The sequence below is a fragment of the Temnothorax curvispinosus genome, unplaced genomic scaffold (genome assembly GCF_003070985.1).
Source record: "Temnothorax curvispinosus isolate PA1 unplaced genomic scaffold, ASM307098v1 QBEX01008959.1, whole genome shotgun sequence".
Taxonomy (NCBI): domain Eukaryota; kingdom Metazoa; phylum Arthropoda; class Insecta; order Hymenoptera; family Formicidae; genus Temnothorax; species Temnothorax curvispinosus.
Genome location: NW_020218739.1, coordinates 342,821 through 370,777, shown reverse-complemented (window position 1 = coordinate 370,777; position 27,957 = coordinate 342,821). Strand labels below are relative to the sequence as shown.

Below are 27,957 nucleotides of genomic sequence, written 5' to 3'. Positions count from 1 at the left end.
TCGCGCGCAGTCCGACTTTTCCCGCCGACCGCCATCGTGGCGACAATTCAAGATGGCGGGCGCGAGGAGCGCCAGCGCGCCGCCACTGCCGCCAGACGGCGTTGCGCGCGCCGGTCCCGCCTGGACTCTCAAACGTACTTTTCCCCGTTCGCACTGGTGAGTCGCGTGCCCGTCCGAGCAGGTGAATTACGGTTCTTCCTGGAAAGCGGCGGCCCGACCAAGGAACGTCAGTCACCGGGAAGCACAACGATCCATCGCGGCCGGTAAGTGAAAACACGATAATACACTCCGCGTTGCGCGCCGCGACGCCTCGTGCGCGTTTATATTCGGGTCTCTCTCCCGAAAAGAAAGAGAATCGCCGCCTTCAAATTTCCCTCGGGTGCCCCCGTGTGCAATGTGTCCTCCGTCTCGAGCACGGTGGAAAACGTTCCTTCGGGGAGCACCGTGTCGGAGCGCGCGACTCCGACTTTCTATTTCGGCATTTTTACCAAGAGGGACAAGCGCCGCCGCGGTTAACTTAACGGTGGAGAGAACTCGGAGAACGCGCGCGCAAAGGTCGAGCCGTCCTCCTTCGCCGTCGGTTCCCGAGGAAGGGTTAACGCGCAAGGTGCGTGTCCTCGCGACTTGACTGCCTTTTCCGCTCGTTCTCTGTTCACCGCGGACTCGTCTCATCGCGCCTCACGTTCAATCACATTGCGCGCGATATCAAAACAAAGTTGACCTCTCGCACTTATTTCAGGCGACCGAAAGTGACGCGCAGGTATACACCGGGGAGTCTGATTTCCTGTGCCGCGGACGTGAAAAAGTTTCTCACATCGATCGTCTCTCTGTGATTCAAGCTCAATTTGAACGGGAAATTCGACTTGCTGTCTTTCGAAATCCGGAGTTCCCGGAATATCGACTCCGATATGTCTGTTTACCTGCTCCCCGTGTTTATATACCTGCGCGTGCCTGCGCTCTCGGAGTCGTGTTTTTGCACGCGGAGATTCCACGGAAGGATAGGATCGAAAACACGTTACTCCGGCCGTGTCCCTTTGACGGGAATTGAACGAGGGATTCACAGGTGCGCGAACGTAACCGTAAGCGATAACGTAAGCGGTCCCGCGCGATCAGGTTGAATTTCTGACGTCGCGAACTGACCCAAGGACGCCGTGGCTCGCACGCGAGTACCTTCAAATGTCAGATTGCACTTTTACCGCAGGATTCGCCGTCGCTCGCGACCGTTTTCGCGCTCCGGCTCGTCTCCTATCGATCGGGATGACGAAATTTAACGGGTCTCGTCGATCGACGGGGTCTGACGATCCCGTAAACATGTTTGACTGACTCGTCAACGAACAGACGTTAAGCGCGTCAGTCTCATTCATTATTATTTATCGTTTATTATTATATGTATGTGCGGTGCCGTTCCTTGAATGCTGAAAAGGTTAACGTCGCGCAGATAACGTTTCGTATCGTACGAACGCCCACTCTTCGTCCTGTTCGCGACTCGTCTCTAAAATCGTTTTAAATTACGATACACGAATTACGATACACGAGGGAAGTAATCGATATCACGATTATTTGTGTTGCGCGATCAGTTCGGAATTAGCGGTCTTTGCTTAATTTGCAATCGAGATATTAATAATCCTATGGTAAATTTAAATACTTGGTATTGGGATCTAAAGTGAACGCGTGCATTTACTACATATATTTAAAAATACATAAAAAATTCGAGCTTCCTCGACATTCTCGTAAAGCTACAATGGAGCGTTGTTCGCAGAACGGTGGAAAAAAAAGGAATTCATCGCTGTGAGTCCTTCCGCTCGCACGAACGAGCACCGCCGATGACAATAACGGAATTCCTCGAAATACGGTATTCGCGTGTCGCGCGCGTTAATCAACCGCTAATAACCGCCGCCACGGAGCCGTCCTCCGCCGAAATGATTGATTAATCGCGACTTTCAATTAGACAGAAATTAATCCGTCACCTTGTGTGTGGAAATGAGTAACACTCGGCGTATGTGTCACGTATGGCCTGGTGGTCGTTCGTTCGCGTGCGTCCGTGCGTGCGTCGTTGCGTGTATTTGTGTGCGTCCGAGCGTGTACGCTGCAGAGTGCAGACTCGTTCGAGTCGCGCCGCGCCGGCCGACAGTAGGCTGACAAAAGGGACCGGTTTAATGGCTAAGCGAAATGGCTAGGCGAATCGACTTTTAAAGAGCCACCCGGTGAACACACCGCACGGCGGAAGACACATTGATACGAGCGAGGAGCAGCCGCGAGCCGGTGCGTGCGTTGCTCGCAGGCAGGTAGGCAGCAGGCTGGCGAGGTATTCGAACCTGCCATTCCGACAGGACTTGATGGCGTCACGTCACGGCAAATGTCCGCCGCGAGTCATTCCGCGCCCGTTCTCTTACCACCGTCGTTACCACGCGTCCTTATCACTTTTCTCAAATAATACGTGAACGTCAAACACGTGCGCGCGCGCGTTCCAGTTCCTGAGGTTAAACGAGTGAGTTCACAGGATAAAAGCGAGAGAGGAAATTTCCTTGACGAAACGCCGGGACATATTAGTATCTCGAATTTATAGCTGACGTTTAATAAGTTAGATTTACGACGTACAAAGAATTTCGTTTATTTAAATACTTAGAATAGCTCGAAAGCATTTATATATATTCATAACTTACTGTAATTTATTGTTTGACTCTATAATGATGTCTCCAAAATGCTTAAGAGATTATTTATATAATTTTATGTAAACAGTAATGTCGGTAATTCCGTTTCTTTTATCCTTCGTATAATTTTGGGATTAAGAGTGGCTCGTCAGGTTCTGGTTTCTTTTTATTTTTGGAGCTTAATCATCGTTGATCACCTGACAACTGAGTGGCAACCTTCGACGCTAAGTAAAGATGATAACGATCTCGAAGCGAGTCGTCCTTACGTAAAGGATCCGCTAATACGCACATTCTTTCTAGTCAACGACGCAGATACGCAGCGCGCTTGAGTCACCCGGTATAGGCGAAGGTAGCATTTTATTGCAGCAAAAAAATGAGAGAGAAGGAACCACGGAAACACCGGTTGTCAGACGGAGGCAATATGCTCTCCGCTCTCCGGACGGTGAAACAATCTGAATTTTAGGCGTTATCGTGGCGCACGATAACCACATTAACCACGGGAGACGACGACGCGTTTGGATGCGCTTCGACGGCACGCACCGGACGCTGCGGAAAAGTTCGCCTAGTTACGACACTGCGAGAGAGCAGCAGGAAAGCGGTAATACCGCAAAGGAACGGTCGACTGTTGTTTTCGTTTCGCTTTGTCCCCGTATTCCGGCGCTGCCTACATACGCGAGCCACGTACTGTGAAATGTCATTAGCCCTGAACGGAGGGGGCGTAACAGACCTCGCGATATTAATTCAGTTTTAAATACGGCTGCGGCGCATTTAACGCCTCCCGGTCTACCAAAGGATGTTAATGAAACTTGTTTAAATATTTTATTTCGTTAAAGTTTTATTTAGCGTAGGGAACTCTCTTGTTACTTTTCTGAAATAAAATTTCCGTCGGTTGGTTACAATGGATCTGCTTCCCCTGCTCTTGGGGGAGCGACTCGCACCTGCTAGAGCTGCTAAAGAACATCGCAGATGCGTTGCTCGAGGCAGATGTCGATATAATCTTTCGTTCCTTAGATTTAACGTCTAAAGGTTCCGCGCTAATAATTCGCAACAAGTTTCGCAATAATTCTTAGAATCATGTCTTCATTCATTTTTGCGCGTTTTATATAACGCGATAATTTCAAGGAAATTTTTATATTTGTACGCTAATTACACATTAATTTTAATGTCAATAAGGTAACGTTGAAACTTCTGTTATACTGACATATATATACATTTACATTCCTTTGTACTTCGCCGATAGCTCGAATGTTAATACATTAAATTCTTTACAAAATGCTTACAGGAAAATGGAAAAAGGCAGAATCCTTCTTCCGGTGGGCTGGTCGATATCGTATCAGTCAATATGGTCATACTCTTCGGAGTAGCTAGATAGTATATGATAAAGCGTGAAACTGCATAGCTTTATGAAGCATTATGTGAAGTGTGTGAAGCGTGGAAAACGGTATCGCATCCAAACATTCAGATAATCCTATCTCAGACGTTGTCGTGCGCGCACGTAACGGTGCAGGCGGCCCCGATAAGTCACCCGGTGTACAAAGAGAAAGACAGAAAAAGAAATGCCGGCCTTTTGTCGTGTAACGACCCAACGACACAATGTTGGCACACCAAAATGCGGGCGGAGAGATGGTCGGTGGTCAAGAACGTGATTAAGGGTTTCCTCAAGCACGGTTGACGAGTTTCTTGAATTTACGGCTTGAATCCCGCGAGATGATAATTCACGGTTATAACGCGTATCTGTTACAAATCTTACCTAACAAGGACAGCAGGGCTGGATTTCTGTGCAATTTAAACAAGTTTGAGGCGTCACATTATGGAAAACCCTACTTTAAAGATTATTTTCTATTTATTTTAATTGTATTTTAACTAATCTGATTTATTTTTAATTTCTTATAATTGTGTGTCACTGTTTAAATTTCGCCATTGAGAATTGACGGTTTTCAATCCGAATCGGAGCAAGGCGCGATTATTTGCTACTCATCCTTATACTCATCTGGCATCGAACAGATTGCGATTGATTAATGAATTATTGGCTCGTCGTATATGTGAGTTGCGAGTTGAATTGGCGGACAACATTTGGTATCGTCATCTTATGTTATTTATAAATTTATGGAAATCGGCACGGGTGTGCCGTGACGAGACGCAGACTCTTTTGTATCGGATGATCGTAAAAATGTCGGCAAAACGCCACGTAACGCCGGGATCGACGTCGCTCGTGAATCGCGTTTATTCCGCTTATTAACGTTTGATTTGCATTCCTCGAGTCATCTGCGAAACTCGCGTGCACGATTCGCTTATCGTACACGCAAGAAATAATAAAAAAAATATAGTAGAACGTGAAAAGATATTAAACCATTAGTCTATATATATATATCTGTAATTATTGCGCATATTTTATACAAATTAAACGCGCAAAATCCTGATAAGGCGGTTACTACAAAAGCGCGTATGCGCGATTTGCAAGTATAAGGATGTATTCCTGGTAATACATCCATAACTAATGGAATGACAAATTGACTTTAATATAACGACTTGATTACTAAATGCAATTATAGATAGAAAGAATAGAAAGAATAGGCACTGCACGACGCACTTAACATATTACATTACGAGGCGGGGAATTAAAGAATGAGACGTGAGGTACGCCGAATAGGAAGTCGATAATTGCAGCGTGACTATCGGTTTCTTTAGCCACATATTCCCGAGACACAGAACGAATCTGTGTCTACACGCGTTCTGCACATAGGAGATGCGTGTACGCACATGCGTGCGTCGCTGGCGAGGCTTGTTCGAATGCACGTGAACTGCATTCCACGATAATTTTATATGCTCTTGTCGCCAGGCTTGCTTCGATTCCGATGTTTCATGACTAAGTAAAGCTCTTAACTTGTCCGAGAGAGTCGGACCGTTAATTTTTTTTCTCTGTAAAATCTTATTGTCACTGTCAGTAAGAATTTAAGAAAATAAATACATCCAAAAAGCTTTCAAAACTATATACATTTTGAATACGACGTTTTTCCATATTCGTATACGAATTTTCGCCTTGGAATAAATTCTTTTCGCGTTTGCGGGATTTTCAGGGTCGTATGCGGATGAGCGAGGACGTGATTAAAGTTGGAAAATTGTCGTCGCGGAAGCTCGTCTTTTCCCGATAATCTTTGTTCGCGCATTGTCGACGCGGAAATTACATACCTCGAATCCATCAATTCCATTCCCTCAACTTCTTTCTGCCTGCTGCTTCCGGGATCACCGTCTACGTCATGTTCGATGATATAAAAGTCGTTTGCGCTTCGTGTTGCGTCAATAATTTCGAATTATTACTTAACAATAATAATGTTCTTTCCTTAATTGATTAGGAAATTTTTCAGACTAGGAAACATTTATCAATCAAATTTAATGAATGGAGAAATCCTCAGAAATCTTAGCTTAGAGTCGAGTTCATTCTTGCTCGAGGCACATCGCCTGTTTAAAAAGAATCATCTGCCACGTGTGTTTCATCGATCGTGATGCGCTATTATATACCGTGATCTTAGATTACATAACATGTATATCTTTCATATCGCAACAATACGTTATCGCGGTGTTACTGCATCGCAAACAATTTTTCGAGCAACACGATACTGAATAATTTGGCAACTCGACTTTCCGCCGTTGTTGAAATAATCTCGAATGTCACACGAAAGGTACGTTAAGTCGAGCGTGATAAAATGGATCAACAGATTCGTTACCAGTGTTGCAAGTTGAAAGGCGAAAAAGAAAAGTGTGTATTCTGTGAGTGTATTTAAATATCTGAAACATACCGAATACCTCGAGATACTTGAAATATCTCAATTACGTAATTATTAGAAAATCTGCACAATTTAATCGATTTATATCTGGCATCCTGGAAAGTTTAAAGTGATACAATTATTTCAGGTGTTTACGGTTCCGTACCACGCTTGGCGCGCTCGCGACGATTACGCGGCTGAAGATCGCGATTTCACGCCCATGTGCGCGATCCGCGCATTTTACGCGAGCGTCATTACGAAAAATGAAAGTGCAAATCGAAGCGCCAGGAGAAGAGAAGTCTCGGGGGAAAAACGCGCTCGTGCGTCCGTCTCGGCTGCACCGATATCGCGCGATTTCCGTGCATATCTCTGCGCGGCCACCTCGCGTTTCCTATTACAGTGAATTATTCGAGAGATACGATTTCGCCTCGGCGTTTATCAAGTGGGCGTACATGCGCGCGTGCAAACGCACGAATGCGTTTTCCAGCGGACCTTTTACGCGCGCTCTCTCTCGAGGGCGTATCGCGGCCGTCAGGCTGATTCGCTTTGATCAATCGCGCGAATTCCAGTCGAATTATGCGTTATAATTATTTCTCACGTAATAGAGACCACGAGTCACCGACGCGCATTCATTTTTACGCTAAGCACCCGGCCGACCGTTATTATGTAAAGTGAATGTGCACACGTGTGTACGCGCATATGTGTATAATCGTCGTCCCGTTACCGCGCGATCGCGTACACAATGCCTCGCGATCGAGATCTCCGCGCGAGAGATGTTGATTTCGCGGAAACTCGCGAGGAGGCTTGTCGGCTCGCAAAGATCAATTTACAGCGTGGTAGGGTTGCAGTTTTAAAATACTTCTCTCTAGTTTTATCCCGCGTGAATCGCAATCGATCGCGAGCGCATATCGCTGAGGCGATGACGGCTCCGAGTTCTTTTTCTTTCATCAGCGATATGTATGTCGGACATGCGTGCGAATCGAGAGATACTTTCCCTACTTTCGCGCGTGGCTACCGTCCGAGGCGGTTACTAGTAGCGATTGAGCATTGTCCGAGGTGACCGTTGCCGCTGCCGCCGCTGCCGGTGAAACCGAAACTCGAGAAAGTTCCAAAAAGATCGACGAAACGCGTGAAAATCACGCAGATCTAGAATCGTGAGAAATCATGCCGCTACGAAAGTCGTCTCGCGGATATCGGCCGAAACGGAAATGAGGAACCAAAACAATAATTGTGCAACTAAACCTTTCATTTGATTGTATAATGAGGCGACGAGCGGCGCGCGGGGAGAGAAAAAAAAAGACAAAAAACCGGTTTTCCGCTTGGACGCTGAATCACACCTGAAACCTGTCCGCGTTTTAATACACCCGTCGTATCGACGCACTCGGCCGAGTGGCGCAAAACGCCATAACACGGTGTTTTGTTAGGAATTATCGCGTTTCGTTGCGTCGCGCGAATGACGCACGAAAATCCCGAATCTTTCCGCAACACTCGGCGAAATTCACGAAGCTGGTTTCGCGAGCGCGGATATGAAATCACTTTGTTTTTACAGCGACGAAATCGACGAAACGCAATTTTTAGTCGGTCATCGGAAATAATTGATGTGATTGAAGAGAAACTTTTGCGATTGCATATTCCTAAAATTGAAGCACGAAATTTTTTCACGGTATGTGGTCACTCGAATTTGAAGAATATTATTATTGCGAAAATAAACAGGAGTTTCGAGACTTCCGAGAAATTCTTAAGATGTTTAAAGAATGTTTTTAAATCAATGCTAATTATTCAGGGGTAACGGATGAAATTGAAAGTTACCGAAGGATATTTATAGCCAAGTATTTTACCGCTCGCTTAGCAAATCTCATTAAAAATCTCGTAATATTCCTTTATCCTTAATGATTTGTGGTCGTGGGTTTTCCGAAGTAAAACGACGAAAAGAGGAAAACAAGAGAGGCGGAAAAATGTGGAAGAAAAAAAAAGAATGATTTATTGATCTCGCGTTTACGCGGTCACGCACCTTTTGCGTCGTATATGCGGAACGGCCACCGTGATTTCGTAATTCGGCATTATTTTCTCACAAACGGTAGTTGAATGCGCGCTCGCTGATAGCGTGCGCTCATAAAGGAGAGACACCGGCGTGTGTGTGTGTGTGTCTGCTCGTGTGTACACGGGGTCACTCGTTGCGAATGTTTCGCGCGTTTATATACGGCGTAGAAGTGCGCGTGCATCCTGTCGCGAAGCCTCGCCCTGAATTTCACTTCTAGGCTTCTGTAAAATTATCGGGAAGGACACTCGCGGATTTTTGCGCGGATCTCGAAGAGAGAGAAAGAGAGCGGGAGAGCTTTAGCTAGACAGAAATATTTTATTAGTCGCTACGGGGGGGGGGGGGGAATTCACATTTAATTGCCGTGGCGCGTGATCCGGTTGTAAAAAACCGTGATCGCCCTCGCAGGAATCGGGAGCAACGTGCACTCCGGGTCCGCGGACACGAGAGTCCAGACTCCGATGACGCGAAAGTGACGGCTATGTTTATTCGCGTCAATTGGCGCACGGTTCATTCTCCCGCGTACAGCGCGGCCGGGAATTGAATTCGTCGAGATTACGTGCTAAAGGTTTCAGTCCGCGCACGGCCTCGCGTAACAATTCGCACCGACGAGCTATGAATAGAAAATGGAGTGTAACTATCGTCGGCCAATTGTTCCGAGACGATCACGTCGCGCGGCGCCGGTTATCCTCTTATCTATTTAGCGCGAAGGGACAGAGATGGATCTCGTAAGAATACGCGTCTTGGTCTTTCTCACTCTGTCTCTGTCTTTCTTCGCTCTCTGCCCCTCGCCTCCTCCTCTTCCTTCTCCCTGTAACAACCTGCTGTAGCCCGCGATGGAGGACGGACAGGCTCTCGGCGCGGCGGCCCCGGCCGTGGCTGGTACCGCCATCCTCTCCTATCCCTTCTCATTCTATCGGATCATCTACCATCAACGATCGCGCTCGCTACTCCATTCTGCGAAGAGACCCGGCGCGACAGCTCTCGACCGACCAGTCCCTCGCGATCTCTCTCTTTCTTGTTCTCGCTTATCCCGGAGATACGAATTTCTACGCGATCCGCTTTTTCTCTCTCTCTTCTCCTATCTCGCGTCGTACCGTTTCCTCCATCATCTCTCATCTCTCATCAGAGATGGAAATTTCATTACCGGCGTAGAAGGAGCACGGAGCGTCCCCCCCCCCCGCGAGTAATCGCTCAATCTCCCGCTTGTTTGAAATTCTTCTTCTTTTCCATGCGAGGAGATAACGAACGGATTGCGGGGAATAGGTGGATGATGAGGACGGGCCGTAGCCCGACCGTGGCTGGTACCACCACCCAATATCAGCCTCCGTTTCACCGAATAATCTACCTAGCGGCGCGCGGGCGATTCGACTCCCACGACCAGCTGTGCTCGACGATCGGCCGCGTTCGTTTGCGTTCGTCCGTGCTCGGCACCTCTTGTCGCGCTCTCCTGCTCTCCTCCGCGTTCACCCGGCGACGTGCGCTCGTGCGCTCACTCCAGTCCGTCGCGAGCCGTCGCGTCAGTCGGGTTGTATTGTTCCGTGGCATCTCCGACTCCGAGTCGTCTCTCCGCTGTAGTTTCCCAGCTCGATTTCCTGCGCGAGGTTTGGGAATGTGTCCCGGGCGACCTCGTTGAATGTCAGTGAGTCGTTCGCACGAGCAAGAGCAACAGGTGAGCGACTTTTGCAAACGGCGACTCGACCTAATAATACTTGATTAACGAGCGACATTTAATACCGCGAATGTCTTCGATGTAAATGATAGGAATTTATTTTTAATTAGCTTTCGTAAAAAAACCGATTATTCATGATATGAATAACAATAGTTACATTATTCTTTGTACATGTATAAATACGCGAGATCATTATTTTATGTAATATGAATGGCTGCGAAAAATTTGTCATTGTATGCAGAGCCGTGAAACCGATGTTAAAAGATTATTGTTCCACCGACGCCGTGGGTTACGTCGGAGTTATCGACATCCGGCTTGTTCGCGCTACAGCGCGAGATAGTCGGACGGACGTCATTCGCACGTGCGAAATCCTCTTGATTAGATTTAATTACGGAGGCGTAGCTCCCATCGTGTGCCGTTTCGAAAGTCAAAAGTCATCGACACGAATTGCGCGAACGTGCGAGACACCGTAGGTCCCTTCGTCCGTAACCAAACTAATAGCGACCTAATCTCACGGTAAGAGATTTTATAATTAACGGCTAATTGTCCGCTCGCTCTCGCGAAATCGCTCTCGGAAAACCTCGGCCGGACTTGGAGAACGTAGATATAGTATATAAAATGGGTTACTCCGTTCTCCGCGCGAGTGAAAACGCGCGCGCGCCGCCGCGATCAGACGCGAATAGAATCACTTTCTTACGTTCGCGCGCGAGACCGATCGCACGAGCGATCGTGTGCGAGCCGCGAGGCGGCAGCGAGGGATCCGCGAGGAACGAAATCGTAACGAGAGACGGACTTCGCTCAGCGCGGCGCGGCGGCTGGCTTTTCAGTGAAATCCGCAAATTACGGGCGGGCGCTCCACTTTTCCTTTACGGGGCGTCTCGCCGTTTCGTCGATTACTTTCTTACGTCGTGCAACACGGTCGAGAGCCGCCGCCTCGAGACCGGGATCGATCTTCGTCTCTCGGCCGGTCGTCGCGAGTTTCTTCGCCGCGCCATTAAAGGTCTTACCCTCCTCGCTCGCTCCTCGGAGCTCTTCTCCGTGATGGGCATTAAACGCCAGTTCCGCGTATAGAAACTATCGCTCTATATAGAAGTCGAGGTCTCTATTAACGGCTAAACAATGGCAGACCTGCACAGTCGGACACGGAGAAATCGGGACTCTTTCTGTAATCACACAACGGCACGAGATATTTATGTTTGCGATCATTGCGTTTTCATTGTCCATCTATTTACATTACTCGTAAACTGTAGTTAGAGATTTAAATTAGATATATTTAAGCATCCGGTCAACAGGTGGTTGTATTTCGAGGGGATGGATCTATGAAATTTTTCATATTTTATTTATATGTATACTAAGATATTTAGGTATTATTTAATTCTAGGTATATTTAGATAATACGTATTACAAATTTATTTATATTTATTTTATTGTGACGCTAGAGATTGATGCAGACTTTGACGCGCGTTCCACCCGCGCGCTACTTGCGCCATTAATTTCATTCACTTTAAATGGACCGATTTGAGTGGCAATATATTTATCATAATTACGCACGCGTAGCCGCCCAATGCTGATAACGGCGCGCTGTCGACAATAAATCCAGCGACAATTAGCCGTCCGCGACGTTAAACAGCATGCTCCTCCGGTTAAAAGATAATGACTCGTTTCTCACCCCGTTTCCTCGCGAATGCAATTAGACGTAAGCTGCTGGGAGAGTCGCCCGAGCATCTCGGAAGTAACAGTATCAGTTTTTACAAGGCCGTCTCGTGCGCCGGTTGCCCTCCGGGGCCGGGGGCACCAAAGGCCGTGCCATTCGCTACAACGTGTCTCAAAAGTCACGGGCGATCAGTCCCTTGCTTCCAACTGGAATACATCCTTTGAATCGAAAAATACATCCTACAGATGATAATACACACACCGGAGGAAATCTTATCTTCGGGGTGATGAATAACAATACCTGAATTCGGGCTTTTAAAACCTTCTCGCTTTCAAATTTCGAACGAATTTTATCAACCGTTTTAAGATCCGTCATTTACCATGCGTGTGCATTTCTGCATTTTATTTAAAGAGTACATCGTAATTTGTAACGTAAATTGCAGCGGTGCATAATGCACACGTTTGCAAGAAAACGACGATGCAACTCGCGAGCGAGTCCTTTTTTTTTAATTGTTCGCGCAAGATTGCTGAGGAATGCGGCACGCTTGCAGCTAAATTGGGAACACTGCGCGATCTTATCGTGTTATTTTGACTTTTCGGAACAGCAGCGAATGTCGGCTTTGACGCAATGACGCAACAAAGATCCCGTCTCGAGCAAAGGCTATCGATTCGCCGCTTTTTTTCGACGGGTAGGCTCAAAAAATATGAAGCGCTAGGCGCCGTTATTTCCTTGAAAGATTTGCGGGTTATCAGCAACCGAAAGTCTCCGATACGGCAAACTCGTGTCAAAAGTCAACGAAAATCGATACAAATGTGAAGCGCTCGAGAAATCACGTCGAGAGACTTGAAATCGAGCGCGACGTGACTTTTTTTCAAAAATTCAATCGTGCTTTATCTCTTCGAGATGATCTTAGGTAGGAAAACATCGAAGAAAAATATCGAAAGCGTGTCGAACGACCGAAGTTGAAAATGCACTCGAGGATACGAAGATCCTGAAATCTGACAACTTGCTCCGACCGTGCCTTCGTCAAAGTCGAAACTATCTCTAATGCTATTTGCGTACGTTTGTGTGTAAGTGCCGACGACATACTCGTGATAAAAGACGAATGGAATCTGACTACAAGAGGAAATTCTGTAAATCTAGGTAAAAGTTTTCCACAGTTTTTATCTTAAAGATACGTGCGTTATCGAGAGACATTTCGCGTTTATCTCCGAGAAATGTTTATCTTTCCTGAAACAAAGTAATATTTTTGAAGATACAGCCACATTTTACATATTTATAGTAGGAGACATATGCTAGGTAATTACTAATTTCTATGCAACATTATATCGATTTTAACAATTTACTTTATATTGCAATTATACATTTCAGGGGATTGAATCTATTTAAATTAAAGTGCATAGCCTGCGTGTGACAATTTCAAATCATGTTCATCAATTAGCACATTGTATTATAGGTGCATTGTGTCATGAGAATCAAGATTTACATTAAAGCGGCAAGCATTCAGATACACATAAAAAGAGCAATGCATAGCAGCGTTTTCCTTTAGATAATCTCATAAATCTTGTTTCCGTTATCAACGACGCTACGATCGATTTATATACGTACGATCTTCTCTCACTCGTCAGACGCGATTCATCATTGTCCGGAAGCGGAAAATTTTCCGTCGGTGTATCCTGTGCACGTAATGTATACAATAGAACATTTTACGTTTGGTATGGGAATATTAGACGCTGGTTTCTTTTCGCTTGTTACCTGGGCATTGTACCCACAATGTATTACCGGCGTAAGCGCTGTGGGATAACACGCGCATTATATTTAAAGGCAGATGTAGAGCGAAAAGAACAAGAGAACATTGTTGCGTATCGAAATGCTGAGAATCCTAATGAACACAGGTATCGAATAACATTAATGATCCGAATAAAATTAGGTCGAACGTAAGATATAAGCATTAGATAAAGAGATATATGAAACTGTTGTGAAGTGGCAATGCTTCTCAATCTTCTAGCAATAGTAGCAATTAAACTCACGAGAAGTGAATATTCGACAAAAGTAGCACGAAATAAGTGGAAGTGCGTTATATCTCAAGCGAAAATTTCTTGCGACGAGCGGAAGGGTTAAAGCTTTCGCGATGGTTGACCATGTGGGTCACGACCCACAAGATTTTTTCTCTAAATAACGCCGAAGGCGTCACAGGAACCCGGGAGAAAGTGCGACCAGCCATTTTCTAATTGACCGCATCCGCCGGAAAAATAGAGTTTACCTCGTTAAAGTCACAGTCATTCCGCGCCGATTAGTATGGACCATAGATCCTCGGCTAATGGACTCGCGAAGAAACCCGCGCGAACTTAATGCGCTTTTCCACGTCATCCTTTCTATGTAAATCGAATTTTCACTCGCGCACGAGCCCGCGCTATCGAACGGATCTTTTTGCGTTCCGCTCGCCGCTGATCACGCTCGGGGGATTTGCTTTTATTTTTCGAATGAAAGTCCTCCATGAAAGGATGTTTCCAATAATAATCTCTAGAACGACTCTCTCTCGATATTCGCGTTCGTTGCTCTAAGAAATTGAACTTTATTGCAATCAATCATTTTTTCTTATGTATCAAATAGGAATGTACACCCCCGCTATATTACATTATCTATTACTTTTGGGTGTTTTAATATATTTAATACAATAATTTTTGTTATTTAATTTATATTTTAACGAAGTTCTAACTGAAATAGGTAAAATATGCAATATATAATATAATAATATTGACATAATATGTAATATGAATAATATATAGTATGTGTGTGTAACATGATATTAAAAGTCGAAAAGTTGACATCTGTACAAAATAGCGTTTCGCTAAAGCAAAACCAATGCCGATTTCGCCATAGACGAGAGAGAAACGCGACACGACGCGACTTTTGATGCGCTCGGTGCTTCGGATGGGCGCCCCATCGATCCGTCGGTCGACCGGATCTACCATAGGCGAGGCAGAGATTGAATTAACAGTGATACTAATTGACCACCGGCACCGCCGACGGGTGGTCAGCAGCTGCAACTGCAACGGTAGTGAGACGCGATTGTCTCGTTGACGGTGGGGGAGTTTTACCTTGAAAAGTTATGCAACCCGCCGCTTCAACGTATGTATCAGCCGTATACGCCGGGGTTAAATGCACACGCTGGGCGATTCCGCGCCTATGTGTTTAACAGCCGTCTAATGGTGCCAGTGTCGTCGGGCAATTACAAATTCCGCGAAAGCGTTTCTCTCGCCGACGCGCGGCGCGGGCGCGTTGCTCGTTGCGCGTGCATCTGTCCTCGCGCTTTTCCGCGCGCGGAACTCGACGCGGAAACGACAATACGCGATGCAACGGTCGCCCGATGGAGCAATTATATGAGTGACATTTACGTTCGTCATTAAGTTTTGTGCGGGAAGGGGAGAACCCACTTGAACTTGATCCAGTCTGCAGTCGTTGAATAAATGCCGAACATATGCCTGTTCTTAACAGAGTAGGTGGGATCTTTACTGTTTTATTTTCTTATAGGAGAGATTTCAAAGACTGCATTGTGATATAAAAATATAACATTCTAATAATAACATTAATTTTACGATATAAATGTAATAATTAGGAGGACGTGTAAAAACTTGACGAAAGATTTTGTTGACGGTCGAAATTGGCAGTGAAAGTTGTTGATATTTGGCACGTAGGCAACGTGCATGATTATTCATTATTCACGACGCGAATTGTTCGCGATAGCTATACATGTTAATGATCTGCAAATGGGCCGGTGATTTAAATGATGTCAAAACCGTATTGGAGGAATGCGGCATGGTAGCTCAACAAACAGGCACGTTTACTGCCTCTTTGTTGCATTGATTCTCTAATTATAAGTTATTTAAATACGAATCCGCGTAATCTTTGAAATTATTTAAACTAAACTTGAAACTCAGACATATCCGACGAGAGTTTCGCTAATTAAATCACATTTCTCTCCTAAGCCGGGCGTATCGTGTTTCTTTAATTATCTATGTCGAGTACCAATAAACTAGAATTGCACTCGGTAATTTAATATTGTTGCATTCCCGGAAGCACGTGTAACCTTACGTTTGTCTGAGGAATCGAGGATAACAGCCCGATTAAGAAAATGAGCCGTAATAACAGCTTCGACGTTTAAATCATAAATGAAGGTTCTCAACTTTTTGTTCTCTCTTTTCCCTCTTTCCTTTTTTTTCTAATATTCCTTGAGAAATGACGCTTTCCTCTCGGCGCACGTATCTCTTCCTTGAGCCATCTGTTAGATTTTGTATTCCTTTGTTTGTTAATTATTCATTGGAAGAGTGAAGTTCGATGTCGTGAATTAAAAACATATTTTGTGTGAATTATTTTTGTATTTCTGGTGATTTAATAATGCATTCAATTTTCGCATCGTTTATCACTCGGTTATTTTTCACGCTTTAAGTAATAGCGTCATTAACGCATACATCGCTATCCTTCAGCGTATCTCGTCTCGTAACATCACGTGCAGCTTCGTACGCAACGTCCAACGTCCAACAACGCACGCGTGTTTATTAGCATACGGTTTTTGCGGCGCATCTTCTCGATCGAGCGCCTAATAGATTGTCTCGAGATGTTTATTATTATCGCCTGTAATGGGTAGCGCGCGAGGTAGCGCGGGTAGCGCCTGTTGATGCATCGCATATACATCACGCTTCTGCTTTAATAATCGCGCGTGTCGGTTAAATTTTGCAAGCACATTATCAAGTCATTATTCTCAAATTTTGCATAAATTTTAAAGACATTAAAAACAGCGATTAAACAGTAAAATGAGCGTTTACTACGTGTCAATTCAAAAGCTACGATGACTAATTAACCTTGACGTCGCTTGTTCATTCTGCGAACGATATGCGATCCGTAAACAGCACATGACTTATATAGATATATAACGTTAGACATGAAATGTTCGAAGTAAAATGATAACTACAAGCGAAATGGCAAATAGTTTCCGCTTTTTTATCGTAGATAATATTTAATTAGATTATCGTCTCTCGCAATTTTTTTTTATTTTAAATATGACGTCTTTACCAAGAATACATTGAAAAAATAATCCCGATGTACATATTTGAATCACAATTAGGATCACGCTGTCGTAATGCCGGTTGCTCAAGAGTGCCGTTCGTGTGAAGACATTTCCCTCGAGCGCAGGGCCTTTTGTGTGGCCACGATTTTTCTTTGTGTTTCCGGCGAGTGGCGTCGAATAGAGGATCCTTTCATTCGTACGTCAAGACACGATCGTCTCGCGTTCTTCAGCGTTCTCGACGCGAAGAATTTCGATGTGCTCTCGATGCGCCCATGCGAACGTTGCTCCCTACGTTCGTGAAAGGACCGCTATCTATTTGCCTCGTTGTACGTGTCAAGCATATGAAACGTAGTAAAACGCGCGTGACACGTGGTTGTATAGCGATACCTTTTGTTGGCCCTTCTCGCGGCAAATAATTGGACGTTGAACGCTTCCGGGTGAAACGAGCGTCCGATAGAAACGGATTATACATGTATATATTCTTTAATTCTATAAATACTTCATTCACGTTCGATCGGCGAGATCGGCGAATAGATAAAAAAAATATTATTTGTCTACGTGCACGAGTTCGTCGCTATTAATAGATAATTACGTATCGAGGAAACACGACTGAACGCTCGTTCTCGATTATTGCCTAATTATGGCGCGCCGGTACCTCGGATCTCGGCACAAAAACCCGATACTTTCCATCCTTCTTATCGCGAAACGTCACGGATAATCTATACGCGGCGGATGTAGGCGCCCGCGAGACATGCCTCTCGTGTGCGATCTTGCCTTCGCGAGAAGTTGCTATCGCGCCTATGCGGCATGCGCGGTCGTGCATGACGGCGCGGCGTGAGGGGTTCTACTTTCTTCGATGGCCTCTCTAGAATCGGGCCCCATCGGACGTTAGTATACGCAACGCGCACGCGGGTAACACGCGCGTCACACAACGCCGGGGCTTATGCATTTAATAAACCCAGCCAAGTTCGCTTTCGCGTAATAAATTGTAAGGCAACTTTTCCTGCTGCGAGCTAAATCTTAACGGTACATCTTCGCGTTATGAAAGCTCCGCAAATGATAGCGAAGCAACTTTCACGGTTCCCACAGGGGAACTTGAAACGCTTGCGACGCAGGGAACTCGGCGATCGTGTGCCAATTAGAGAAGTAATCCGACGTGTAACGCTGATGAAAAAAAGAAATACGTATAAGAGGAAAAAAGCGGGGGATCTAGAGGAAGGAAAGGCCGCTCACATATATATCGGAAGTATTTATTAGAAAAGGATAGATACGTGTAACTGCACACGTGCACTTATCTATTTTATTATTAGCATATAATGTATATATATAAGTACATTGGTTAACGTTTCTATATAATCATTATAAATATAGATTTTGTTTTTCATTCCATTGTAAATGCACGAAGTGCATGAATTACTTGTTACGTGTGATATGAAATATTTTTCTGTCACTTTGGCATATTACTATTCATTATCTTAAATATTTTGATATTGTCTAATATTTCTTTGTAAACGCATATATTAATTGATTTATAATAATGTATATACCGTTTATGTTTTGCTAGATATTGCTAATATTTTTCTTTTCACTGTACACCATATAATTTTGTAAGAAAACGTACATAGCTGTTATTATGCACGTATTTTTAATCGTCAAGGACTCGCGATTACTACTTTTACTCGTCGGATTTATAATCGGCGAAAAAATGCTAATTTAATTGTTTCATAACTACCATTATCCGCCGCAAATCGTAATCGCGACGCACCCGGCGACTGCGAAAACACGCAAAGAAAGGAGGAACGGGGGCGGACAGTTTGATGTATCGCACGAAGGAGAAAGAGAGCGGCACAGATCCGCGCCGTGATCCGTTCGCACGGCGTGGCGCGGCGCGGCAACGGCCCGGCACACAACGCGCTTCGGCTTTGGCGCTCGACCTCTTTGCGCCTACGTGGGAGGAATAGGAAGTCGTGCATTAAATCCGAACCTCCACCTTTCAGCGCTTAAACGCCTCTCAAATGGCATGGCCGCGGGACACCGTCCACTTCGAGCGCACAAAAGCGATTGCCTCAATTCCTGAATTGACCGCGACGACACGCGACGTCGATCTCTTCGGAGATGTCTCCCCCAGGACGAGCGATACCCGTCGACGATTTTAAAATTTAATGATTCTCGAATGCATGTTGTCGGTGCGACATCGATATACCTTATGGCCGGCACTATCATTCGTTGATGCTCTGTCTGAGATTTGCGAGATTACGTATCTTGATAAAACACTCGTTATTTATTCATTGCAATATTCCTGCAGCACACTAATATTTGCAGACACCGTAGAAGTTTTTGTGACTTTCGTTCTGTTAACTCAATAACATGTTTTTTATCTCATGCTTTTTGTTTCTTGTATTATTTTGATTCAAATATCAGTAAATATCGATCTGATAATTTTAAATTTATAATTACATTCATAAACTCATAAATTATTGGATTTCTTTGTAACGTATTTAAATATTAATTGACAATGTAAAAATTCGAATAATTTATCCTTTTTTAATTTTTTACAACTTTTTTTATAACGGTTAAATTTAATCTAGCATAGCTACTGTCTTTAAATAGCTAGCGCAACGAAATTGAGCATAAGATAAGAAACTGATAGTACAGTAACAAAATAGCTAAATTCTTGTCTCATTCGTGCTAGAGTGACCGCGCCAGCTTAACAGACATATTCAAGAACGTCTCGGCGAGCTCTTGGACTTTCTCGCTCGCGCGTATCGAGCGGAAAAATTCCAGTCTTGGCCGCTCACTTGTGATTACGCTCATTGCCGAATTAACTGCGAACGTCGGACGTTCCCATTTGCGCAAACGGAAAAATTCTACTCCGATACTGTCTTCACGTTCGAGTGCAGAGGTAGGTGGTATCGGAATTCCGGATGGATGTACGCGTTCTCGTGAGGCTGCATTCCTCTTTTGTTAGAGAGGAAGGTGTATGTAGATAAGCCGTTTAATCTCGCGCAAACACGCCTACGCATACCGTGACACCACGCGCAGTCAAACTCACGATTGCGTGCAAAAAGATATTCAAATATTTTTGCAGGCGTAAGTATTTTTGCAGGCGTAAGTATTTCTGGAGTCGTCTGAGATAAGTTTAAAGCTCTCTCATGTGTTGACATATAATTAGTTTACTCAAACAAACGTCGATGTGCGTCCGCTGTTTCTTTCTAGACCACGTTCTTTACTTCAACATTTTCATCCTCCCCAATTAGCTGAATTTTCTGCAAATTTAAACACGCTAACTGAAATTAACATGTGACGTTTTATTCACGAGTAATTACAAGAATTGTCGCGCATAAGATTAGAGATAAAATATAAATATAGTTTGTATCAGTGTTCTGTTATGTGGAACAAAAGTAAAGATACCTATAGGATGGGTCAGAGATGGGATGCATGGATGGACGAAATATGCCGCAACGCAACGTGCCCATCGCACTCTATCGACATCTCTAACTGCGCATACTTGATCCAATTGGATACTTAATGTCTCAAAGTCTGAGGTGGTGTCATGCGCGAGATGATGAAACGCGAAAGGATTTAGCCTTCGTCTTCAAGGCTGACCGCTGGTACACCGCGAACAATCGTCCGTGCTTTAAGTGGATTTCACACGGTGTTCGCGGCACCTACGAGAAACAATAGAGATTCTTCATAAAGAGATTCTTCATTTAATTTCAAATCGTCATAATGATCGGTATATCTTTCGTCAAAGAAGAGAAAAATATCGCGATGAGACACTCCGAGCGTGAGAGAAAACTTGTCATTTGTGCGCTTGTGTGCGTGTGCGTGCGTTACACGCATGTAATTGACCTGATTTTCTATGAATATACATAGGCTTCGTTACGTCAAAAGATTCAGTCGCGTTCCTCGGATAGGAATGATAAAGAGAACTGGATCTGGCGCGGTTGAGGAGGACGGGGAGAGAAATGACGGGAGACGTCGAACAAAGATTTCGCTACTGCAATCGTTTCCAATGAAAGAGCAAGGAGAGGACAGAATGCACGCTCTTATTGCATTCTCCCTCAGGGTCGCGTCAATCTAGAACTGTAATCTGTAATTCATAGCAATGCGATCGAAATTGTCTAACATAATAGCTTAGTTATCATTATAATTGTTACAATATATAGTAGGATATAATAATATAATAATATAGTCTTTTATGTTTAATATGTATAACTTTAACATGTAAAACGTGAATTACGGATTAATTCTTTAAGGACGGGTATTTTAAACAAGCTTTATCGCGTAGAACGCAAAAAAGAGGAAATATAAGCTATTTATACAAACAAATTTAGTCAGAATTGGAATTTTTATATTAAAAAATGATGTAATGATAAAAAATATATTTTATTGTAAAATTATGTAAAGTATACTGTAGCTGCTGTAGCTTATTTACTCGTTTTTAAAAGGTTAATGATTCATATCAAAACTATAAAATTGATTTATATAAAATTCTATTTGCAAATCGCATATTATAAATTTGCAGTCGAAGCGACACAACTTGATATGTTTTTGCGCTCTTTTGCAACATAACAAGACTGTTCTTTGATCACGAGTTCTTGTTGACCATGATGATACACGCGTGATAGCTTAGCTTTTGCGTCGGAGCTTGTGCGCGGATAGAAAGTAAATTTCGGGACACAGATAAAAGCGAGGGCGGCACGCGAGAGATCGTGGAAATAAGAGGAGAACGCGCGCGGCAACCTAGATAGAATCCAAAACTCACATCCCTCATAGAATGTCGAGGGAAAGGAAAAATTACAGCTGGCGTTGGCTTTTGACGTTTGACCAGCGGCTCATTTAAATCTTTTGTATTCATAAGCAGTCGATCTACAAGCCTTTCACTTGAACTGTTACTGACAACGAAAGAACTCGTATATACGTATAAAATTATATTTTTTGAAACAGAAAAAGAAATTAATTGTCATATATTAAAGCTAAAAAGTTTCTATTTTTTAGTTATATATTTTATATGTATTTTAAATGGAATAATCGATGTCTAGAAAGTTTAATTTATTACACCTATAAGTGTATCTAATATCTATATTTATTTTGTGTATCTTATATCTATATTTAGAAATGATATACGAGCCACTTGCATATTGGGAATTAGTCTTTTATATGCCAATTCAATGGTTTGTCGGTTTTGTGTTGCAGAGGGGTCTGAAAGTCGGTTGTAGCCAGAGGCCGACAACATGAGGAACTCGACGTTACTGAAATGGGCGCAGAATTCGGCGAACAATAAAAATCAGCCGAGTAAAAACGGAGGTGAGTAACCCTGGCTCTCCAAAGCACGTGTGTCGCGAATCGCAACTAGTATTAGCAAATATGGCTCGCCGCTGCTATGGCGAAGGTTGAAAACCATCGCGACTCTCCTGTTCGCAGGAACGAGTAGGAACTGGATACACCCACCGGACGCGCTCCAAAAAGGACACATCGCCTACCTAGTCAAGGTATTGTACGATTTTTATACTATACTGCGAAGATATTGTAAGTATAACGTTGTGTTATGGAGCTATTACTTATATCTCGACTTTCCTTCGTAAAGAACTGTAGCGATTATTTTTGCGAGTCACAATTTGTGCTGAAATTCGTGCTAGAAGATTAGAAATAAATGATTTTTGTAAAGCAATAAAATTTTTATTTTTATAAATAATTTATTAAGATTACGTTTTTATTTTCAACGGGATGTTGAGAGTATTTTTTATTATTGATATGCTGGCGTATGCACATTAACCAAGGTCGCAGTACGCGATTGTGAAACCGCGGGATGAACAACAACCAAGCGACGACAAGTATCATCTTGGCACCGTTTCTCGGTATCTCGAAACTGACGGAATGAAAGGTCGAGGCCGTCGCGACGCGTATCATCTATCCTCTTTTTCCGCTTTTAATTTCATCTCCGGTAGCTTATCGAGCCCGTGAACCCACTCAACGGGATATCCATTACGCGTTCGTGAAATTTGTTGACGTGCGTTCGCCTAATTACCTTTCGCTGCTAACGAGCGTAATTAAGCTAAGTTGATTATTTCGCCGGGCGGAACGCCGAGGCATCGTGCACAGCCTGAGAAAAGCCGGAGAAATTGCTGGCTACTATTAAGCAATAACTGCGGCGGAAGGGTAATGAAAATAGAAGCAGTTGATTGAGAACAAAAACATTCAATATTTTTTATTCTTGTATGTTTTATAGAGAAAAGAAATATTTTTTAATTGTTTAAATTTTAATATTTTATAATACAGTAGATTGTTAGGTATATTTCTCTAAAAAAAAAAAAGAAAAAAATATCAGAAAGCGGTTTCTTAGAAATATTATATAAGAATTTGTGATAATTGATTCAAATTATCAAAAAAAATTAATATTTCCTGTAATGAGGGAAAGGAGTGCAAGGCTGGAAACGAAAGACGCAGACGTCTCATATTAATATATACAGATGTTCAAGTTGAATCTAATAACGGGAGGGGCTTAATGTACGGTCGTTAAAAAAACGATGCGGACGTAAAACCGAAAGTGACCCGCGATTTGCACTTTCTAGAGCCGGTTGTAGAATCTCATTATTTCCATGACTTGCACAGAAATAGGAAAAAAGATCCTAGGCTCGAAGCGTTCATTCATTTCGCGTCACCCGGAAAAATTGCGCAACGATCGCAACCGCGCACCCGCCTGCCTTTCGTTTCGAATTGTTACCGGCACGTACGTAAGTTTCCCCCATGAATACGAATACGGCATATATCGCGGATGAATTGTTGTTCGAGACGCTGAGACCCAACAGGCGCGTCGCCCGCGCCGTGAGTTCGTTGAACTTCGAAACTTCGCGCGAGCGGCCAGATTTCACTATCTCACGAACGAAACGAGTGTCGTGTCGTCACCACTAGACACGAAACAGCGGAATTGGCATGTCCGGACATGCCTTTTTCTCTGACCGGATTAAGTTTCCGCAATCCAACTCTCCCCGTGGCTTTTTTTCGGAAGATATTCCCGCCCAAGAGAAGTTTCTCTTCGTGGCACAAAATATCTCATATTCCTATCGACTGCATAATCGATCTCATTATTCATTACATTAGATTGACCAAAAAGGCATAAATCTTTCTTTTTTAATTAAAAGCAATTTTTAAAAATTTTGATAGCAATTTATTTGAATTTTTTTGTGATCTTAGAAGAATTTAAAGATTAGTTTTTGGCTACCGTATTTTTATTATAATTATATCTAACCAAATCCTCATCTTATTTTGAAATGCGATTAATTATTTATTTGTATATTTATCAGAAATAAAATGGAAAACGCGATCAATTTGCATAAGTAATCGAGATGACGGTTTCATCATCCAAGAAGATGCGTATTTAACCAGAAATATAAAAGTATCCCGAGATCATTAAACTACACAGTGAAACGTCATCGTGGCGCGATAATATCGCGATAATCGCGCAATTTGTCAGTGTTACGTTTATCGCGTTATTCGTGTAAGATTAAAGTGCAGAAATATTTTATCGGGTAGAAGGAATGCGGCGTAAATTGCCGTTAGATTTGCGTTTTATTTTCAAACGTCATTGCGAAATGTCTTGTTTCTTTTGTTCGATTTGCGAAATGCGATGATTGCAAGCAGTTTCTATTAACTATATCGATTAGGATTAATTTCTCTCCTTGCCGACGTATATCCGACTTCTTTTCTCGCTCTCTACGTATCGCGATCAACGTTTTTATTTTTATCGGTGATTTTTTGCAATATGCGCGCTATAATCTTTGCGCTCGACAAATAAAATTTTTTGTGTGATTTAAGATGTCCGAAACTCTTAAGCTGTTTTGATTGCGTAAAAGTGTATATATATATATATATATATACCGATTTATACAGCCATATCCACAAGCAGTTGAACAACTTTTCTCTCGGAAATATTACCTTGACGAGAGATGTCGTGCGTTGCTAATTTACAGATGCATGCCGGAGATTTACGACGATTATAATGCAAAAATATGCAGGCCGCGGAGGAATGCGTTAAAAAAAACCGCGGTTAATAAAGAAGTGCATTCGTATCGCGTTTTCAATGCGCATTTTTTCTCGGAAACGTCACAACGTTTCTCACGCTGCGTCGTTCCTCTTGCTGTTTTTGTCACAAAAGTTGCACATACACGGAATGTACCTGATTCCCCTTTTTTTCGTCATCTTCCTATGATTTGATATTTTAGTATTTGGGCAGCACAGAGGTGGACCAACCCAAAGGGATCGAGGTCGTTAAGGAGGCGATCTGCAAACTGAAATTCAATCAGCAACTCAAGAAGAGCGAAGGCACGAAAACCCCGAAGGTCGAGCTCACCATAAGCATCGATGGCGTGGCGATACAGGAACCAAAAACGAAAACGACGCCCAAGGTTAGTGCCATTCGTCGACGTGAAGATGACTTTTACGCGATAATTGCATTCCGTACGTTCACGTGTCCAAGGCTCGATTACTTGGCCGTCATTTAATCGAAGGTTATTCTTGCAGCGAATTATGCATCAGTATCCGTTACATAGAATCTCGTACTGCGCCGACGACAAAGGGGAGAAGAAGTTCTTCAGTTTCATCGCGAAGGAAGAGGACGCGGAGAGGCATACATGCTTCGTTTTCGTCAGCGATAAACTAGCCGAGGAAATCACGCTGACCATCGGCCAAGCTTTCGATTTGGCCTACAGGAGGTTCCTGGAAACATCCGGCAAGGATTTAGAGACACAACGACGTTGTATGGTCCTGCAGCAGAAGATAAAGCGACTCGAACACGAAAACAATGTTTATCGGCAACGATTGCAGGACGTCGCGGCTATTAAAGGCTCGGTTAGTTTGAAAACTATATGAGAAGTATATCTAATACTCTTAATAATATATAAATAAAAATTATTTCAATACTTGTTGACTATATTTCTATTTAGGCGGATGTGTCGGCGTACCTATCGCAACATAATATACCCGATATTCTTCACGTACCTGGAGCTCCTACGGATTCACCGCAAGTCAATGGTACGATTAGCCAGCCATTGCTGAACATGAGCGACAGCAACGGAAATACATCTAATGGACCACAGCAACCGCCACCAGTTCCACCGAGAAGTTTCGAGAAGAGTTTTGACGATGATTTCATGGGGTATGATCAATGTGATGATTGTAAATTTCACTAATCTCAGCTTTCTTGATTTCATATTATTTCTTATTTTTTCATAGAAATGAGCCAGCGCCAATGCCGTCGGTTGGCACTAAATTGGAAGGACTGTTGATGGACGAGTTTGAGGAAGATTTCAATCCAAGAGCTTACGAGACCGCAACCAACGGTCTTGCCAATCATCAGTCAAATAACAATCCGCTCCTTAACGGTCAGATATCTTCAGGATCGATCTTCTTCTCGCAATCTAACGGCACAACCAGTCCTCCGCCCCTGTGTAAGTATACAATTTATGGATATTAACTTTCATTACACATATATCATCTCTGAGAATATTGTATTCTCTATCCAGTGGCACCACCACCAAAGACGAAAGACTCGAGACGTCAAAATGGAATCAAGGAAGATCTGTTTGGTAGCATTCCTTTTAATCCTACGCCGACTTTAAACATGAAGAATGAATTTAAGGATCCGTTTGAAATGGGAGAATTCGGAGCTTCGACCATGACATCTAATCCTAGCCAGCAAGAACTGGAAAACGCTATCGGTCTGCTAGACAAGAAGCTGCTGGAGATGAAGGTAAAACATGCAATTTTCATTCTCCAATTGCTTCTGTTGTAGACAGGTTGTAACATGGCGAAAAATTTTTAGGATGGTTTTAGTAGAGGGCTGTGCATCGGAACGGATGACTTTTCTTTGGAGAGCTTGGACCCACTGCGGAATTAAAATCGCCAATCAGATCGGAAGTTACGAGCGTTCGAACGAGAACTTTATTAAGTGCTCTTAAGATGCAGAGTACGAAATACCAATTAATACGGATAAAGCAATTAGGGATTATGTCCGTGTAAAACCAAAATTAGTCAATTATTACTATTACCCTACTCGTATATTTATGATCATGTTCGATATTTATGGTACACATTTATGTGAAATAATTCTATAAGCGTGTATCCTTCTACACTCGCTAGTAATCTACGCTATTCTATTCGTCGCTTTAGAACTGGGGTCCAATCTGAATGACGCACTGAAAATGCGTTATCGTTGTTAATGATCAGTCAGTGAGAGGAGATCTCAAGTCGACCGTTAGAGTGGAATGAGACATTATTCTAATCGAGACAACATAATTATATAGACGAAAATTTGTTAAAATTTGTTATATATATATATATATATATATATATATATATAACTAATTTTATGTATGTATGTATGTATATATACATACACAATTTTTTCTTGTCGCGAATCTCATCGACGAGAATTTGATATATATGTATATGTATATACAATTTTTCTTATCGCGAATCTCATATCGACGATGGTATGCTTGCGTCTTTCATATTTTTTAACGAGATATTGAAAAAGAACTAATAAATATTATAATTTTGTAGCCATTGAATTGAAGAATTGGTGACGGCCGAGCAATCTCTTACATTCTAAAGCTACAATTGATAATACACATTTTACACTCGGCCTAGTTTGATTTAAACTCGTCACATTGTTGTTCAATCGTCTGTCGAAAAGTGAGCTAGTAGATGAAAAAAAAAAAAACAAAAAAAACGGAGCACTAACGTAGTAGCGTTTAGAAATCACACTAATAATACGAACGCATAGCTTTCATAGTCTGTCGATTGAACTCATACACTCAACATATCCTCTTTCTTTGGTCTGTCGTACATACCTTCACCTTGCTTTTAACGCGCGAACGTAAGTGATAGGAAAAAAAAAAGTTAATTGTAGGAGCGTATGAAAACTTTCGGCTGTAGAGTTTACGGTAATGTCTACGTATCGCGATCCGACCAAACGTAAGGCGTTAAACGAGTTCACGTTTATCGCTACAGAGAGGATTAGTAATTATGTACATATGAAATATTATTGTTGCTATATTGTTTAAGATATAATAGTTAAGAATATAGCATATGATTATTACAACAAAAA

General features: G+C 43.0%; 1 protein-coding gene across 2 annotated transcripts; it reads left to right on the top strand.

Moving 5' to 3' along the window:
* The first annotated feature begins 146 nt into the window (after nucleotides 1-146).
* Nucleotides 147-27,957, top strand: LOC112458485 (PTB domain-containing engulfment adapter protein 1-like). 2 transcript variants are annotated; one of them, XM_025022139.1, is made up of 9 exons: nucleotides 147-263; nucleotides 22,047-22,157; nucleotides 22,275-22,342; nucleotides 25,073-25,255; nucleotides 25,371-25,697; nucleotides 25,793-26,004; nucleotides 26,082-26,296; nucleotides 26,372-26,598; nucleotides 26,671-27,957. In XM_025022139.1, exons 2-9 carry the CDS (start codon nucleotides 22,085-22,087, stop codon nucleotides 26,743-26,745), a joined length of 1,380 nt encoding a protein of 459 aa, XP_024877907.1. In that variant the 5' UTR covers nucleotides 147-263; nucleotides 22,047-22,084; the 3' UTR covers nucleotides 26,746-27,957. The 2 variants fall into 2 exon arrangements, with proteins under 2 accessions (XP_024877907.1, XP_024877905.1); XM_025022137.1 differs by lacking the exon at nucleotides 147-263 and adding an exon at nucleotides 9,930-10,125.

What these genes read in the sequence shown, in the direction of transcription:
- LOC112458485 (XM_025022139.1), top strand. Translation starts at nt 22,085, where the DNA reads ATGAGGAACTCGACGTTACTGAAATGGGCGCAGAATTCGGCGAACAAT. An exon ending in TTTGACGATGATTTCATGGG is followed by an intron (nt 26,005 to 26,081) that starts GTATGATCAATG and finishes ATTTTTTCATAG; the next exon opens with AAATGAGCCAGCGCCAATGC. An exon ending in AGAAGCTGCTGGAGATGAAG is followed by an intron (nt 26,599 to 26,670) that starts GTAAAACATGCA and finishes AAAAATTTTTAG; the next exon opens with GATGGTTTTAGTAGAGGGCT.